At 46.5% G+C, this 15046-nt stretch overlaps 1 protein-coding gene across 4 annotated transcripts in view; it reads right to left on the reverse strand.

Moving 5' to 3' along the window:
• The window catches only part of LOC106592264 (lysophosphatidylcholine acyltransferase 1), a 108957-nt gene that overhangs the window by 75980 nt on the left and 17931 nt on the right, over positions 1–15046 (reverse strand). For all 4 annotated transcript variants that reach the window (XR_006770038.1, XM_045719331.1, XM_045719330.1 and 1 more), the window contains exon 2: positions 5164–5303. Coding sequence is in view for 3 of the 4 variants with exons in the window: in XM_045719331.1 (XP_045575287.1) it covers positions 5164–5303 (140 nt within the window). In the remaining variant the exon portion in view is untranslated. The remainder of the gene's footprint in view (positions 1–5163; positions 5304–15046) is intronic.

Raw genomic sequence — 15046 nt, forward strand, 5'->3', positions numbered from 1 at the left:
TCTCTGTTGTAGTGTCTCTAACCCTTTCCTCTCTCTGTTGTAGTGTCTCTAACCCTTTCCTCTCTCTGTTGTAGTGTCTCTAACCCTTTCCTCTCTCTGTTGTAGTGTCTCTAACCCTTTCCTCTCTCTGTTGTAGTGTCTCTAACCCTTTCCTCTCTCTGTTGTAGTGTCTCTAACCCTTTCCTCTCTCTGTTGTAGTGTCTCTAACCCTTTCCTCTCTCTGTTGTAGTGCTCTCTAACCCTTTCCTCTCTCTGTTGTAGTGTCTCTAACCCTTTCCTCTCTCTGTTGTAGTGTCTCTAACCCTTTCCTCTCTCTGTTGTAGTGTCTCTAACCCTTTCCTCTCTCTGTTGTAGTGTCTCTAACCCTTTCCTCTCTCTGTTGTAGTGTCTCTAACCCTTTCCTCTCTCTGTTGTAGTGTCTCTAACCCTTTCCTCTCTCTGTTGTAGTGTCTCTAACCCTTTCCTCTCTCTGTTGTAGTGTCTCTAACCCTTTCCTCTCTCTGTTGTAGTGTCTCTAACCCTTTCCTCTCTCTGTTGTAGTGTCTCTAACCCTTTCCTCTCTCTGTTGTAGTGTTCTCTAACCCTTTCCTCTCTCTGTTGTAGTGTTCTCTAACCCTTTCCTCTCTCTGTTGTAGTGCTCTCTAACCCTTTCCTCTCTCTGTTGTAGTGTCTCTAACCCTTTCCTCTCTCTGTTGTAGTGTCTCTAACCCTTTCCTCTCTCTGTTGTAGTGTCTCTAACCCTTTCCTCTCTCTGTTGTAGTGTCTCTAACCCTTTCCTCTCTCTGTTGTAGTGTCTCTAACCCTTTCCTCTCTCTGTTGTAGTGTCTCTAACCCTTTCCTCTCTCTGTTGTAGTGTCTCTAACCCTTTCCTCTCTCTGTTGTAGTGTCTCTAACCCTTTCCTCTCTCTGTTGTAGTGTCTCTAACCCTTTCCTCTCTCTGTTGTAGTGTCTCTAACCCTTTCCTCTCTCTGTTGTAGTGTCTCTAACCCTTTCCTCTCTCTGTTGTAGTGTCTCTAACCCTTTCCTCTCTCTGTTGTAGTGTCTCTAACCCTTTCCTCTCTCTGTTGTAGTGTCTCTAACCCTTTCCTCTCTCTGTTGTAGTGTCTCTAACCCTTTCCTCTCTCTGTTGTAGTGTCTCTAACCCTTTCCTCTCTCTGTTGTAGTGTCTCTAACCCTTTCCTCTCTCTGTTGTAGTGTCTCTAACCCTTTCCTCTCTCTGTTGTAGTGTCTCTAACCCTTTCCTCTCTCTGTTGTAGTGTCTCTCTAACCCTTTCCTCTCTCTGTTGTAGTGTCTCTAACCCTTTCCTCTCTCTGTTGTAGTGTCTCTAACCCTTTCCTCTCTCTGTTGTAGTGTCTCTAACCCTTTCCTCTCTCTGTTGTAGTGTCTCTAACCCTTTCCTCTCTCTGTTGTAGTGTCTCTCTAACCCTTTCCTCTCTCTGTTGTAGTGTCTCTAACCCTTTCCTCTCTCTGTTGTAGTGTCTCTAACCCTTTCCTCTCTCTGTTGTAGTGTCTCTAACCCTTTCCTCTCTCTGTTGTAGTGTCTCTCTAACCCTTTCCTCTCTCTGTTGTAGTGTCTCTAACCCTTTCCTCTCTCTGTTGTAGTGTCTCTAACCCTTTCCTCTCTCTGTTGTAGTGTCTCTAACCCTTTCCTCTCTCTGTTGTAGTGTCTCTAACCCTTTCCTCTCTCTGTTGTAGTGTCTCTAACCCTTTCCTCTCTCTGTTGTAGTGTCTCTAACCCTTTCCTCTCTCTGTTGTAGTGTCTCTAACCCTTTCCTCTCTCTGTTGTAGTGTCTCTAACCCTTTCCTCTCTCTGTTGTAGTGTCTCTAACCCTTTCCTCTCTCTGTTGTAGTGTCTCTAACCCTTTCCTCTCTCTGTTGTAGTGTCTCTAACCCTTTCCTCTCTCTGTTGTAGTGTCTCTAACCCTTTCCTCTCTCTGTTGTAGTGTCTCTAACCCTTTCCTCTCTCTGTTGTAGTGTCTCTAACCCTTTCCTCTCTCTGTTGTAGTGTCTCTAACCCTTTCCTCTCTCTGTTGTAGTGTCTCTAACCCTTTCCTCTCTCTGTTGTAGTGTCTCTAACCCTTTCCTCTCTCTGTTGTAGTGTCTCTAACCCTTTCCTCTCTCTCTGTTGTAGTGTCTCTAACCCTTTCCTCTCTCTGTTGTAGTGTCTCTCTAACCCTTTCCTCTCTCTGTTGTAGTGTCTCTAACCCTTTCCTCTCTCTGTTGTAGTGTCTCTAACCCTTTCCTCTCTCTGTTGTAGTGTTCTCTAACCCTTTCCTCTCTCTGTTGTAGTGTCTCTCTAACCCTTTCCTCTCTCTGTTGTAGTGCTCTCTAACCCTTTCCTCTCTCTGTTGTAGTGTCTCTAACCCTTTCCTCTCTCTGTTGTAGTGTCTCTAACCCTTTCCTCTCTCTGTTGTAGTGTCTCTAACCCTTTCCTCTCTCTGTTGTAGTGTCTCTCTAACCCTTTCCTCTCTCTGTTGTAGTGTCTCTAACCCTTTCCTCTCTCTGTTGTAGTGTCTCTAACCCTTTCCTCTCTCTGTTGTAGTGTCTCTAACCCTTTCCTCTCTCTGTTGTAGTGTCTCTAACCCTTTCCTCTCTCTGTTGTAGTGTCTCTAACCCTTTCCTCTCTCTGTTGTAGTGTCTCTAACCCTTTCCTCTCTCTGTTGTAGTGTCACTAACCCTTTGCTCTCTCTGTTGTAGTGTCTCTAACCCTTTCCTCTCTCTGTTGTAGTGTCTCTAACCCTTTCCTCTCTCTGTTGTAGTGTCACTAACCCTTTCCTCTCTCTGTTGTAGTGTCTCTCTAACCCTTTCCTCTCTCTGTTGTAGTGTCTCTAACCCTTTCCTCTCTCTGTTGTAGTGTCTCTAACCCTTTCCTCTCTCTGTTGTAGTGTCTCTCTAACCCTTTCCTCTCTCTGTTGTAGTGTCTCTCTAACCCTTTCCTCTCTCTGTTGTAGTGTCACTAACCCTTTCCTCTCTCTGTTGTAGTGTCACTAACCCTTTCCTCTCTCTGTTGTAGTGTCACTAACCCTTTCCTCTCTCTGTTGTAGTGTCACTAACCCTTTCCTCTCTCTGTTGTAGTGTCTCTAACCCTTTCCTCTCTCTGTTGTAGTGTCTCTAACCCTTTCCTCTCTCTGTTGTAGTGTCTCTCTAACCCTTTCCTCTCTCTGTTGTAGTGTCTCTAACCCTTTCCTCTCTCTGTTGTAGTGTCACTAACCCTTTCCTCTCTCTGTTGTAGTGTCTCTCTAACCCTTTCCTCTCTCTGTTGTAGTGTCTCTCTAACCCTTTCCTCTCTCTGTTGTAGTGTCACTAACCCTTTCCTCTCTCTGTTGTAGTGTCTCTCTAACCCTTTCCTCTCTCTGTTGTAGTGTCTCTAACCCTTTCCTCTCTCTGTTGTAGTGTATCTAACCCTTTCCTCTCTCTGTTGTAGTGTCTCTAACCCTTTCCTCTCTCTGTTGTAGTGTCTCTCTAACCCTTTCCTCTCTCTGTTGTAGTGTCTCTCTAACCCTTTCCTCTCTCTGTTGTAGTGTCATTAACCCTTTCCTCTCTCTGTTGTAGTGTCTCACTAAACCTTTCCTCTCTCTGTTGTAGTGTCTCTCTAACCCTTTCATCTCTCTGTTGTAGTGTCTCTCTAACCCTTTCCTCTCTCTGTTGTAGTGTCACTAACCCTTTCCTCTCTCTGTTGTAGTGTCTCTAACCCTTTCCTCTCTCTGTTGTAGTGTCTCTAACCCTTTCCTCTCTCTGTTGTAGTGTCACTAACCCTTTCCTCTCTCTGTTGTAGTGTCTCTAACCCTTTCCTCTCTCTGTTGTAGTGTCACTAACCCTTTCCTCTCTCTGTTGTAGTGTCTCTAACCCTTTCCTCTCTCTGTTGTAGTGTCTCTAACCCTTTCCTCTCTCTGTTGTAGTGTCACTAACCCTTTCCTCTCTCTGTTGTAGTGTCTCTCTAACCCTTTCCTCTCTCTGTTGTAGTGTCTCTAACCCTTTCCTCTCTCTGTTGTAGTGTCTCTAACCCTTTCCTCTCTCTGTTGTAGTGTCTCTAACCCTTTCCTCTCTCTGTTGTAGTGTCACTAACCCTTTCCTCTCTCTGTTGTAGTGTCTCTAACCCTTTCCTCTCTCTGTTGTAGTGTCTCTAACCCTTTCCTCTCTCTGTTGTAGTGTCACTAACCCTTTCCTCTCTCTGTTGTAGTGTCACTAACCCTTTCCTCTCTCTGTTGTAGTGTCTCTAACCCTTTCCTCTCTCTGTTGTAGTGTCTCTCTAACCCTTTCCTCTCTCTGTTGTAGTGTCTCTAACCCTTTCCTCTCTCTGTTGTAGTGTCTCTAACCCTTTCCTCTCTCTGTTGTAGTGTCTCTAACCCTTTCCTCTCTCTGTTGTAGTGTCACTAACCCTTTCCTCTCTCTGTTGTAGTGTCTCTAACCCTTTCCTCTCTCTGTTGTAGTGTCTCTCTAACCCTTTCCTCTCTCTGTTGTAGTGTCTCTAACCCTTTCCTCTCTCTGTTGTAGTGTCTCTAACCCTTTCCTCTCTCTGTTGTAGTGTCTCTCTAACCCTTTCCTCTCTCTGTTGTAGTGTCTCTAACCCTTTCCTCTCTCTGTTGTAGTGTCTCTAACCCTTTCCTCTCTCTGTTGTAGTGTCTCTAACCCTTTCCTCTCTCTGTTGTAGTGTCTCTAACCCTTTCCTCTCTCTGTTGTAGTGTCTCTCTAACCCTTTCCTCTCTCTGTTGTAGTGTCTCTAACCCTTTCCTCTCTCTGTTGTAGTGTCTCTAACCCTTTCCTCTCTCTGTTGTAGTGTCTCTAACCCTTTCCTCTCTCTGTTGTAGTGTCTCTAACCCTTTCCTCTCTCTGTTGTAGTGTCTCTAACCCTTTCCTCTCTCTGTTGTAGTGTCACTAACCCGAGGGTTAATGTATATCAGAATGAACCACAGAGGGTTAATGTATATCAGAATGAGTGTTAGAGTGTTTGTCCCCTCACAGTCCCCTGTCGTTCCATGAGATGTTGTTTCATCTTTTCTTAAAGGTAATGTCAGGGTTATATAAGGGCTATGTACCTTCTCCATAGAGACTGTGCTTCACCACCATCTCGTTGCATCCCACAGAGACTTGGGGTTAGGGTCAGATGGATAGGGTTAAAGGGTAAAGGTTATAGAGGTTATGGGTTACGTTAGTATACATACTTCCTCCATAAGGACTGGGGTTCCACCACCATCTCATTGCGTCCCACAGAGGCGATGAAGGCGAAGGGCCAGGCCAGCAGCATCATGAAGGCTGCCAGGAACAACCGGATGGGGAACAGAGTCACCGTCATCAACGCTATCTGAATGGAGACAAAGATGGAGAAGAGAGCTGTAGACAGACAGGAACCGCTTGGATAGAGAGAAGAGCTGTAGACAAACAGGAACAGCTTGGATAGAGAGAAGAGCTGTAGACAGACAGGAACCGCTTGGATAGAGAGAAGAGCTGTAGACAGACAGGAACCGCTTGGATAGAGAGAAGAGAGCTGTAGACAGACAGGAACAGCTTGGATAGAGAGAAGAGAGCTGTAGACAGACAGGAACAGCTTGGACAGAGAGAAGAGAGCTGTAGACAGACAGGAACAGCTTGGATAGAGAGTAGAGAGCTGTAGACAGACAGGAACAGCTTGGATAGAGAGAAGAGAGCTGTAGACAGACAGGAACAGCTTGGATAGAGAGTAGAGAGCTGTAGACAGACAGGAACCGCTTGGATAGAGAGAAGAGAGCTGTAGACAGACAGGAACAGCTTGGATAGAGAGAAGAGCTGTAGACAGACAGGAACAGCTTGGATAGAGAGAAGAGAGCTGTAGACAGACAGGAACAGCTTGGATAGAGAGAAGAGAGCTGTAGACAGACAGGAACAGCTTGGATAGAGAGAAGAGAGCTGTAGACAGACAGGAACAGCTTGGATAGAGAGTAGAGAGCTGTAGACAGACAGGAACCGCTTGGATAGAGAGTAGAGAGCTGTAGACAGACAGGAACAGCTTGGATAGAGAGAAGAGAGCTGTAGACAGACAGGAACAGCTTGGATAGAGAGTAGAGAGCTGTAGACAGACAGGAACAGCTTGGATAGAGAGAAGAGAGCTGTAGACAGACAGGAACAGCTTGGATAGAGAGAAGAGAGCTGTAGACAGACAGGAACAGCTTGGATAGAGAGAAGAGCTGTAGACAGACAGGAACCGCTTGGATAGAGAGTAGAGAGCTGTAGACAGACAGGAAAAGCTTGGATAGAGAGAAGAGAGCTGTAGACAGATAGGAACAGCTTGGATAGAGAGAAGAGAGCTGTAGACAGACAGGAACAGCTTGGATAGAGAGAAGAGCTGTAGACAGACAGGAACAGCTTGGATAGAGAGAAGAGAGCTGTAGACAGACAGGAACAGCTTGGATAGAGAGAAGAGAGCTGTAGACAGACGGGAACAGCTTGGATAGAGAGAAGAGAGCCGTAGACAGACAGGAACAGCTTGGATAGAGAGAAGAGCTGTAGACAGACAGGAACAGCTTGGATAGAGAGTAGAGAGCTGTAGACAGACAGGAACCGCTTGGATAGAGAGAAGAGCTGTAGACAGACAGGAACAGCTTGGATAGAGAGAAGAGCTGTAGACAGATAGGAACAGCTTGGATAGAGAGAAGAGAGCTGTAGACAGACAGGAACCGCTTGGATAGAGAGAAGAGCTGTAGACAGACAGGAACAGCTTGGATAGAGAGAAGAGAGCTGTAGACAGACAGGAACAGCTTGGATAGAGAGAAGAGCTGTAGACAGACAGGAACAGCTTGGATAGAGAGAAGAGCTGTAGACAGATAGGAACAGCTTGGATAGAGAGAAGAGAGCTGTAGACAGACAGGAACCGCTTGGATAGAGAGAAGAGCTGTAGACAGACAGGAACAGCTTGGATAGAGAGAAGAGAGCTGTAGACAGACAGGAACAGCTTGGATAGAGAGAAGAGAGCTGTAGACAGACAGGAACAGCTTGGATAGAGAGAAGAGAGCTGTAGACAGACAGGAACAGCTTGGATAGAGAGAAGAGAGCTGTAGACAGACAGGAACAGCTTGGATAGAGAGAAGAGAGCTGTAGACAGACAGGAACAGCTTGGATAGAGAGAAGAGAGCTGTAGATAGATAGGAACCGCTTGGATAGAGAGAAGAGAGCTGTAGACAGACAGGAACAGCTTGGATAGAGAGAAGAGAGCTGTAGACAGACAGGAACAGCTTGGATAGAGAGAAGAGAGCTGTAGATAGATAGGAACAGCTTGGATAGAGAGAAGAGAGCTGTAGACAGACAGGAAAAGCTTGGATAGAGAGAAGAGAGCTGTAGACAGACAGAAACAGCTTGGATAGAGAGAAGAGAGCTGTAGACAGACAGGAACAGCTTGGATAGAGAGAAGAGAGCTGTAGACAGACAGGAACAGCTTGGATAGAGAGAAGAGAGCTGTAGACAGACAGGAACAGCTTGGATAGAGAGTAGAGAGCTGTAGACAGACAGGAACAGCTTGGATAGAGAGAAGAGCTGTAGACAGACAGGAACAGCTTGGATAGAGAGAAGAGAGCTGTAGACAGACAGGAACAGCTTGGATAGAGAGAAGAGAGCTGTAGACAGACAGAAACAGCTTGGATAGAGAGTAGAGAGCTGTAGACAGACAGGAACAGCTTGGATAGAGAGTAGAGAGCTGTAGACAGACAGGAACAGCTTGGATAGAGAGTAGAGAGCTGTAGACAGACAGGAACAGCTTGGATAGAGAGAAGAGCTGTAGACAGACAGGAACAGCTTGGATAGAGAGAAGAGAGCTGTAGACAGACAGGAACAGCTTGGATAGAGAGAAGAGAGCTGTAGACAGACAGGAACAGCTTGGATAGAGAGTAGAGAGCTGTAGACAGACAGGAACAGCTTGGATAGAGAGAAGAGCTGTAGACAGACAGGAACAGCTTGGATAGAGAGTAGAGAGCTGTAGACAGACAGGAACAGCTTGGATAGAGAGAAGAGCTGTAGACAGACAGGAACAGCTTGGATAGAGAGAAGAGAGCTGTAGACAGACAGGAACAGCTTGGATAGAGAGAAGAGAGCTGTAGACAGACAGGAACAGCTTGGATAGAGAGTAGAGAGCTGTAGACAGACAGGAACAGCTTGGATAGAGAGAAGAGAGCTGTAGACAGACAGGAACAGCTTGGATAGAGAGAAGAGAGCTGTAGACAGACAGGAACAGCTTGGATAGAGAGAAGAGAGCTGTAGACAGACAGGAACAGCTTGGATAGAGAGTAGAGAGCTGTAGACAGACAGGAACAGCTTGGATAGAGAGTAGAGAGCTGTAGACAGACAGGAACAGCTTGGATAGAGAGAAGAGAGCTGTAGACAGACAGGAACAGCTTGGATAGAGAGAAGAGCTGTAGACAGACAGGAACAGCTTGGATAGAGAGAAGAGAGCTGTAGACAGACAGGAACAGCTTGGATAGAGAGAAGAGAGCTGTAGACAGACAGGAACAGCTTGGATAGAGAGAAGAGAGCTGTAGACAGACAGGAACAGCTTGGATAGAGAGAAGAGAGCTGTAGACAGACAGGAACAGCTTGGATAGAGAGTAGAGAGCTGTAGACAGACAGGAACAGCTTGGATAGAGAGAAGAGAGCTGTAGACAGACAGGAACAGCTTGGATAGAGAGAAGAGAGCTGTAGACAGACAGGAACAGCTTGGATAGAGAGAAGAGAGCTGTAGACAGACAGGAACAGCTTGGATAGAGAGAAGAGAGCCGTAGACAGACAGGAACAGCTTGGATAGAGAGAAGAGAGCTGTAGACAGACAGGAACAGCTTGGATAGAGAGTAGAGAGCTGTAGACAGACAGGAACAGCTTGGATAGAGAGAAGAGAGCTGTAGACAGACAGAAACAGCTTGGATAGAGAGAAGAGAGCTGTAGACAGACAGGAACAGCTTGGATAGAGAGAAGAGAGCTGTAGACAGACAGGAACAGCTTGGATAGAGAGAAGAGAGCTGTAGACAGACAGGAACAGCTTGGATAGAGAGAAGAGAGCTGTAGACAGACAGGAACAGCTTGGATAGAGAGAAGAGAGCTGTAGACAGACAGGAACAGCTTGGATAGAGAGTAGAGAGCTGTAGACAGACAGGAACAGCTTGGATAGAGAGTAGAGAGCTGTAGACAGACAGGAACAGCTTGGATAGAGAGAAGAGCTGTAGACAGACAGGAACAGCTTGGATAGAGAGTAGAGAGCTGTAGACAGACAGGAACAGCTTGGATAGAGAGAAGAGCTGTAGACAGACAGGAACAGCTTGGATAGAGAGAAGAGAGCTGTAGACAGACAGGAACAGCTTGGATAGAGAGAAGAGAGCTGTAGACAGACAGGAACAGCTTGGATAGAGAGTAGAGAGCTGTAGACAGACGGGAACAGCTTGGATAGAGAGTAGAGAGCTGTAGACAGACAGGAACAGCTTGGATAGAGAGTAGAGAGCTGTAGACAGACAGGAACAGCTTGGATAGAGAGAAGAGAGCTGTAGACAGACAGGAACAGCTTGGATAGAGAGAAGAGCTGTAGACAGACAGGAACAGCTTGGATAGAGAGAAGAGAGCTGTAGACAGACAGGAACAGCTTGGATAGAGAGAAGAGAGCTGTAGACAGACAGGAACAGCTTGGATAGAGAGAAGAGAGCTGTAGACAGACAGGAACCGCTTGGATAGAGAGAAGAGAGCTGTAGACAGACAGGAACAGCTTGGATAGAGAGTAGAGAGCTGTAGACAGACAGGAACAGCTTGGATAGAGAGAAGAGAGCTGTAGACAGACAGGAACAGCTTGGATAGAGAGAAGAGAGCTGTAGACAGACAGGAACAGCTTGGATAGAGAGAAGAGAGCCGTAGACAGACAGGAACAGCTTGGATAGAGAGAAGAGAGCCGTAGACAGACAGGAACAGCTTGGATAGAGAGAAGAGAGCTGTAGACAGACAGGAACAGCTTGGATAGAGAGTAGAGAGCTGTAGACAGACAGGAACAGCTTGGATAGAGAGAAGAGAGCTGTAGACAGACAGGAACAGCTTGGATAGAGAGAAGAGAGCTGTAGACAGACAGGAACAGCTTGGATAGAGAGAAGAGAGCTGTAGACAGATAGGAGAACAGCTTGGATAGAGAGAAGAGAGCTGTAGACAGATGGGAACAGCTTGGATAGAGAGAAGAGAGCTGTAGACAGACAGGAACAGCTTGGATAGAGAGAAGAGAGCTGTAGACAGACAGGAACAGCTTGGATAGAGAGAAGAGAGCTGTAGACAGACAGGAACAGCTTGGATAGAGAGTAGAGAGCTGTAGACAGACAGGAACAGCTTGGATAGAGAGAAGAGAGCCGTAGACAGACGGGAACAGCTTGGATAGAGAGTAGAGAGCTGTAGACAGACGGGAACAGCTTGGATAGAGAGAAGAGCTGTAGACAGACAGGAACAGCTTGGATAGAGAGAAGAGAGCTGTAGACAGATGGGAACAGCTTGGATAGAGAGAAGAGAGCTGTAGACAGACAGGAACAGCTTGGATAGAGAGAAGAGAGCTGTAGACAGACAGGAACAGCTTGGATAGAGAGAAGAGCTGTAGACAGATAGGAGAACAGCTTGGATAGAGAGAAGAGAGCTGTAGACAGACGGGAACAGCTTGGATAGAGAGTAGAGAGCTGTAGACAGACAGGAACAGCTTGGATAGAGAGTAGAGAGCTGTAGACAGACAGGAACAGCTTGGATAGAGAGAAGAGAGCTGTAGACAGATAGGAACAGCTTGGATAGAGAGAAGAGAGCTGTAGACAGACAGGAACAGCTTGGATAGAGAGAAGAGAGCTGTAGACAGACAGGAACAGCTTGGATAGAGAGAAGAGAGCTGTAGACAGACAGGAACAGCTTGGATAGAGAGAAGAGAGCTGTAGACAGACAGGAACAGCTTGGATAGAGAGAAGAGCTGTAGACAGATAGGAGAACAGCTTGGATAGAGAGAAGAGAGCTGTAGACAGACAGGAACAGCTTGGATAGAGAGAAGAGAGCCGTAGACAGACAGGAACAGCTTGGATAGAGAGAAGAGAGCCGTAGACAGACAGGAACAGCTTGGATAGAGAGTAGAGAGCTGTAGACAGACGGGAACAGCTTGGATAGAGAGAAGAGCTGTAGACAGATAGGAACAGCTTGGATAGAGAGAAGAGAGCTGTAGACAGACAGGAACAGCTTGGATAGAGAGAAGAGAGCTGTAGACAGACAGGAACAGCTTGGATAGAGAGAAGAGAGCTGTAGACAGACAGGAACAGCTTGGATAGAGAGAAGAGAGCTGTAGACAGACAGGAACAGCTTGGATAGAGAGAAGAGCTGTAGACAGATAGGAGAACAGCTTGGATAGAGAGAAGAGAGCTGTAGACAGACAGGAACAGCTTGGATAGAGAGAAGAGAGCCGTAGACAGACAGGAACAGCTTGGATAGAGAGAAGAGAGCCGTAGACAGACAGGAACAGCTTGGATAGAGAGTAGAGAGCTGTAGACAGACGGGAACAGCTTGGATAGAGAGAAGAGCTGTAGACAGATAGGAACAGCTTGGATAGAGAGAAGAGAGCTGTAGACAGACAGGAACAGCTTGGATAGAGAGAAGAGAGCTGTAGACAGACAGGAACAGCTTGGATAGAGAGAAGAGCTGTAGACAGATAGGAGAACAGCTTGGATAGAGAGAAGAGAGCCGTAGACAGACAGGAACAGCTTGGATAGAGAGAAGAGCTGTAGACAGATAGGAGAACAGCTTGGATAGAGAGTAGAGAGCTGTAGACAGACAGGAACAGCTTGGATAGAGAGAAGAGAGCCGTAGACAGACAGGAACAGCTTGGATAGAGAGAAGAGAGCCGTAGACAGACAGGAACAGCTTGGATAGAGAGTAGAGAGCCGTAGACAGACAGGAACAGCTTGGATAGAGAGAAGAGAGCTGTAGACAGACAGGAACAGCTTGGATAGACCCACCAAACTTTACAGTTGGCACTATGCATTGGGGCAGCTAGGGTTCTCCCGGCATCCGACAAATTGTGACGACCCTCCCGAACTGTGACGACCCTCCCGAATTGTGACGACCCTCCCGAACTGTGACGACCCTCCCGAACTGTGACGACCCTCCCGAACTGTTACGACCCTCCCGAACTGTGACGACCCTCCTGAACTGTTACGACCCTCCCGAACTGTGACGACCCTCCTGAACTGTGACGACCCTCCTGAACTGTGACGACCCTCCTGAACTGTGACGACCCTCCTGAACTGTGACGACCCTCCTGAACTGTGACGACCCTCCCGAACTGTGACGACCCTCCCGAACTGTGACGACCCTCCCGAACTGTGACGACCCTCCTGAACTGTGACGACCCTCCTGAACTGTTACGACCCTCCTGAACTGTGACGACCCTCCCACTCTGTCTGCCGAATTTCTTTCTCTTTGCTCTTGTTTTCCTTAACAGGACGTCGGTTTGGCGGAGCCGGGAGGGTCGTCAGCCACATGGGACACACCTTTCCCCCTCTCTCAGACACACTGTTGGATTTTGGTTGTGGAATTTTGTGGCTTGTTTGTTTTGGCACCTCTCAACACCCCTCATTATTACCACCTATGAACACATTCACTCACACTACTGATTACTGACTACACACACACACACACACACACACACACACACACACACACACACACACACACACACACACACACACACCATTGTTAATTGTATATAGTTTACTTTAGTTAATAAATATATTTTAGTTATATTCCTTATCTCCACATCGTCTCCCTCTTTGTTACGGGCTACGAGCCGGTTCGTGACAAAACCTAGATTTGTCAGTCTGCCAGATGGTGAAGCGTGATTCATCACTCCAGAGAACGCGTTTCCACCGCTCCAGAGTCCAATGGCGGCGAGCTTTACACCACTCCAGCAGACGCTTGCCATTGTGCTCAATCTTATACACCTGTCAGCAACAGATGTGGCTGAAATAGCCGAATCCACTAATTTGAAGGGGTGTCCACATACTTTTGTACAGTCGTGGCCGAAAGTTTTGAGAATGACACAAATATTAATTTTCACAGTCCGCTGCCTCAGTTTGTATGATGGCAATTTTCATATACTCCACAATGTTATGAAGAGTGATCAGATGAATTGCAATTAATTGCAAAGTCCCTCTTTGCCATGCAAATGAACTGAATCCCCCAAAAACATTTCCACTGCATTTCAGCCCTGCCACAAAAGGACCAGCTGACATCATGTCAGTGATTCTCTCGTTAACACAGGTGTGAGTGTTGACGAGGACAAGGCTGGAGATCACTCTGTCATGCAGATTGAGTTCGATTAACAGACTGGAAGCTTCAAAATGAGGGTGGTGCTTGGAATTTATTTTACCTTTATTTAACTAGGCAAGTCAGTTAAGAACAAATTCTTATTTTCAATGACAGCCTAGGAACAGTGGGTTAACTGCCTTGTTCAGGGGCAGAACGACAGATTTGTACCTAGTCAGCTCGGGGATTTGAACTTGCAACCTTTCGGTTATTAGTCCAACACTCTAACCACTAGGCTACCTTCCGCCCCAAATCATTGTACTTCCTCTGTCAACCATTGTTACCTGCAAGGAAACACGTCCCGTCATCATCGCTGTGCAGAAAAAGGGCTTCACAGGCAAGGATATTGCTGCCACTGATATTGCACCGAAATCAACCATTTGTCGGATCAGCAAGAACTTCAAGGAGAGCGGTTCAATTGTTGTGAAGAAGTCTTCAGGGCGCCCAAGAAAGTCCAGCAAGCGCCAGGACCGTCTCCTAAAATTGATTCAGCTGCGGGATCGGGGCACCACCAGTACAGAGCTTGCTCAGGAATGGCAGAAGGCAGGTGTGAGTGCATCTGCACGCACAGTGAGGCGAAGACTTTTGGGGGATGGCCTGGTGTCAAGAAGGGCAGCAAAGAAGCCACTTCTCTCCAGGAAAAACACCAGGGACAGACTGATATTCTGTAAAAGGTACAGGGATTGGACTGCTGAGGACTGGGGTAAAGTCATCGTGGAACAAAACATCGATATTTTGGGTCCATGGCCAGGAAACTCCCCAGACCTTAATCCCATTGAAACTTATGGTCAATCCTCAAGAGGCGGGTGGACAAACAAAACCCCACAAATTCTGACAAACTCCAAGCATTGATTATGCAAGAATGGGCTGCCATCAGTCAGGATGTGGCCCAGAAGTTAATTGACATGAGCATGCGAGGGCGGATTGCAGAGGTCTTGAAAAAGAAGGGTCAACACTGCAAATATTGACTCTTTGCATCAACTTCATGTAATTGTCAATAAAAGCCTTTGACACTTATGAAATGCTTGTAATTATACTTCAGTATTCCGTAGTAACATTTGACAAATATATCTAAAGACACTGAAGCAGCAAACTTTGTGGAAATTAATATTTGTGTCATTCTCAAATCTTTTGGCCACGACTGTATATATAGTGTATGTCTGATGCAGAGGGACAAGAGAGAGCCATGAGAAAACCAGTTTTGATCAGTCATGGAAATAAAAGTGCTGAAAACAAATCGTCTCCCTGTTTTAAAAAGAAGATGGAGAACAAGCTATGAAGGAAACATACTGGAGTTTGGGTGCAGGTACAGCCAACTAACACAAAAATAATATTGAGACATCGTTAAAAATTATACGACAGATCGTAAAAAATCATATCCTGATATGGAACTGTATAGATTCTCCCCCCATCACTAATTTCTGCTGAGACACGCTGTTAAAGGGATAGCGGTTGGCTCCTTCTCCTTTTAAAGGGATAGTGGTCGGCTCCTTTTCCTTTTAAAGGGATAGTGGTCGGCTCCTTTTCCTTTTAAAGGGATAGTGGTCGGCTCCTTTTCCTTTTAAAGGGATAGTGGTCAGCTCCTTTTCCTTTTAAAGGGATAGTGGTTGGCTCCTTCTCCTTTTAAAGGGATAGTGGTCAGCTCCTTTTCCTTTTAAAGGGATAGTGGTCGGCTCCTTCTCCTTTTAAAGGGATAGTGGTTGGATCCTTCTCCTTTTAAAGGGATAGTGGTTGGAT

This window comes from Salmo salar, chromosome ssa05 (assembly GCF_905237065.1).
Source record: "Salmo salar chromosome ssa05, Ssal_v3.1, whole genome shotgun sequence".
Taxonomy (NCBI): Eukaryota; Metazoa; Chordata; class Actinopteri; order Salmoniformes; family Salmonidae; genus Salmo; species Salmo salar.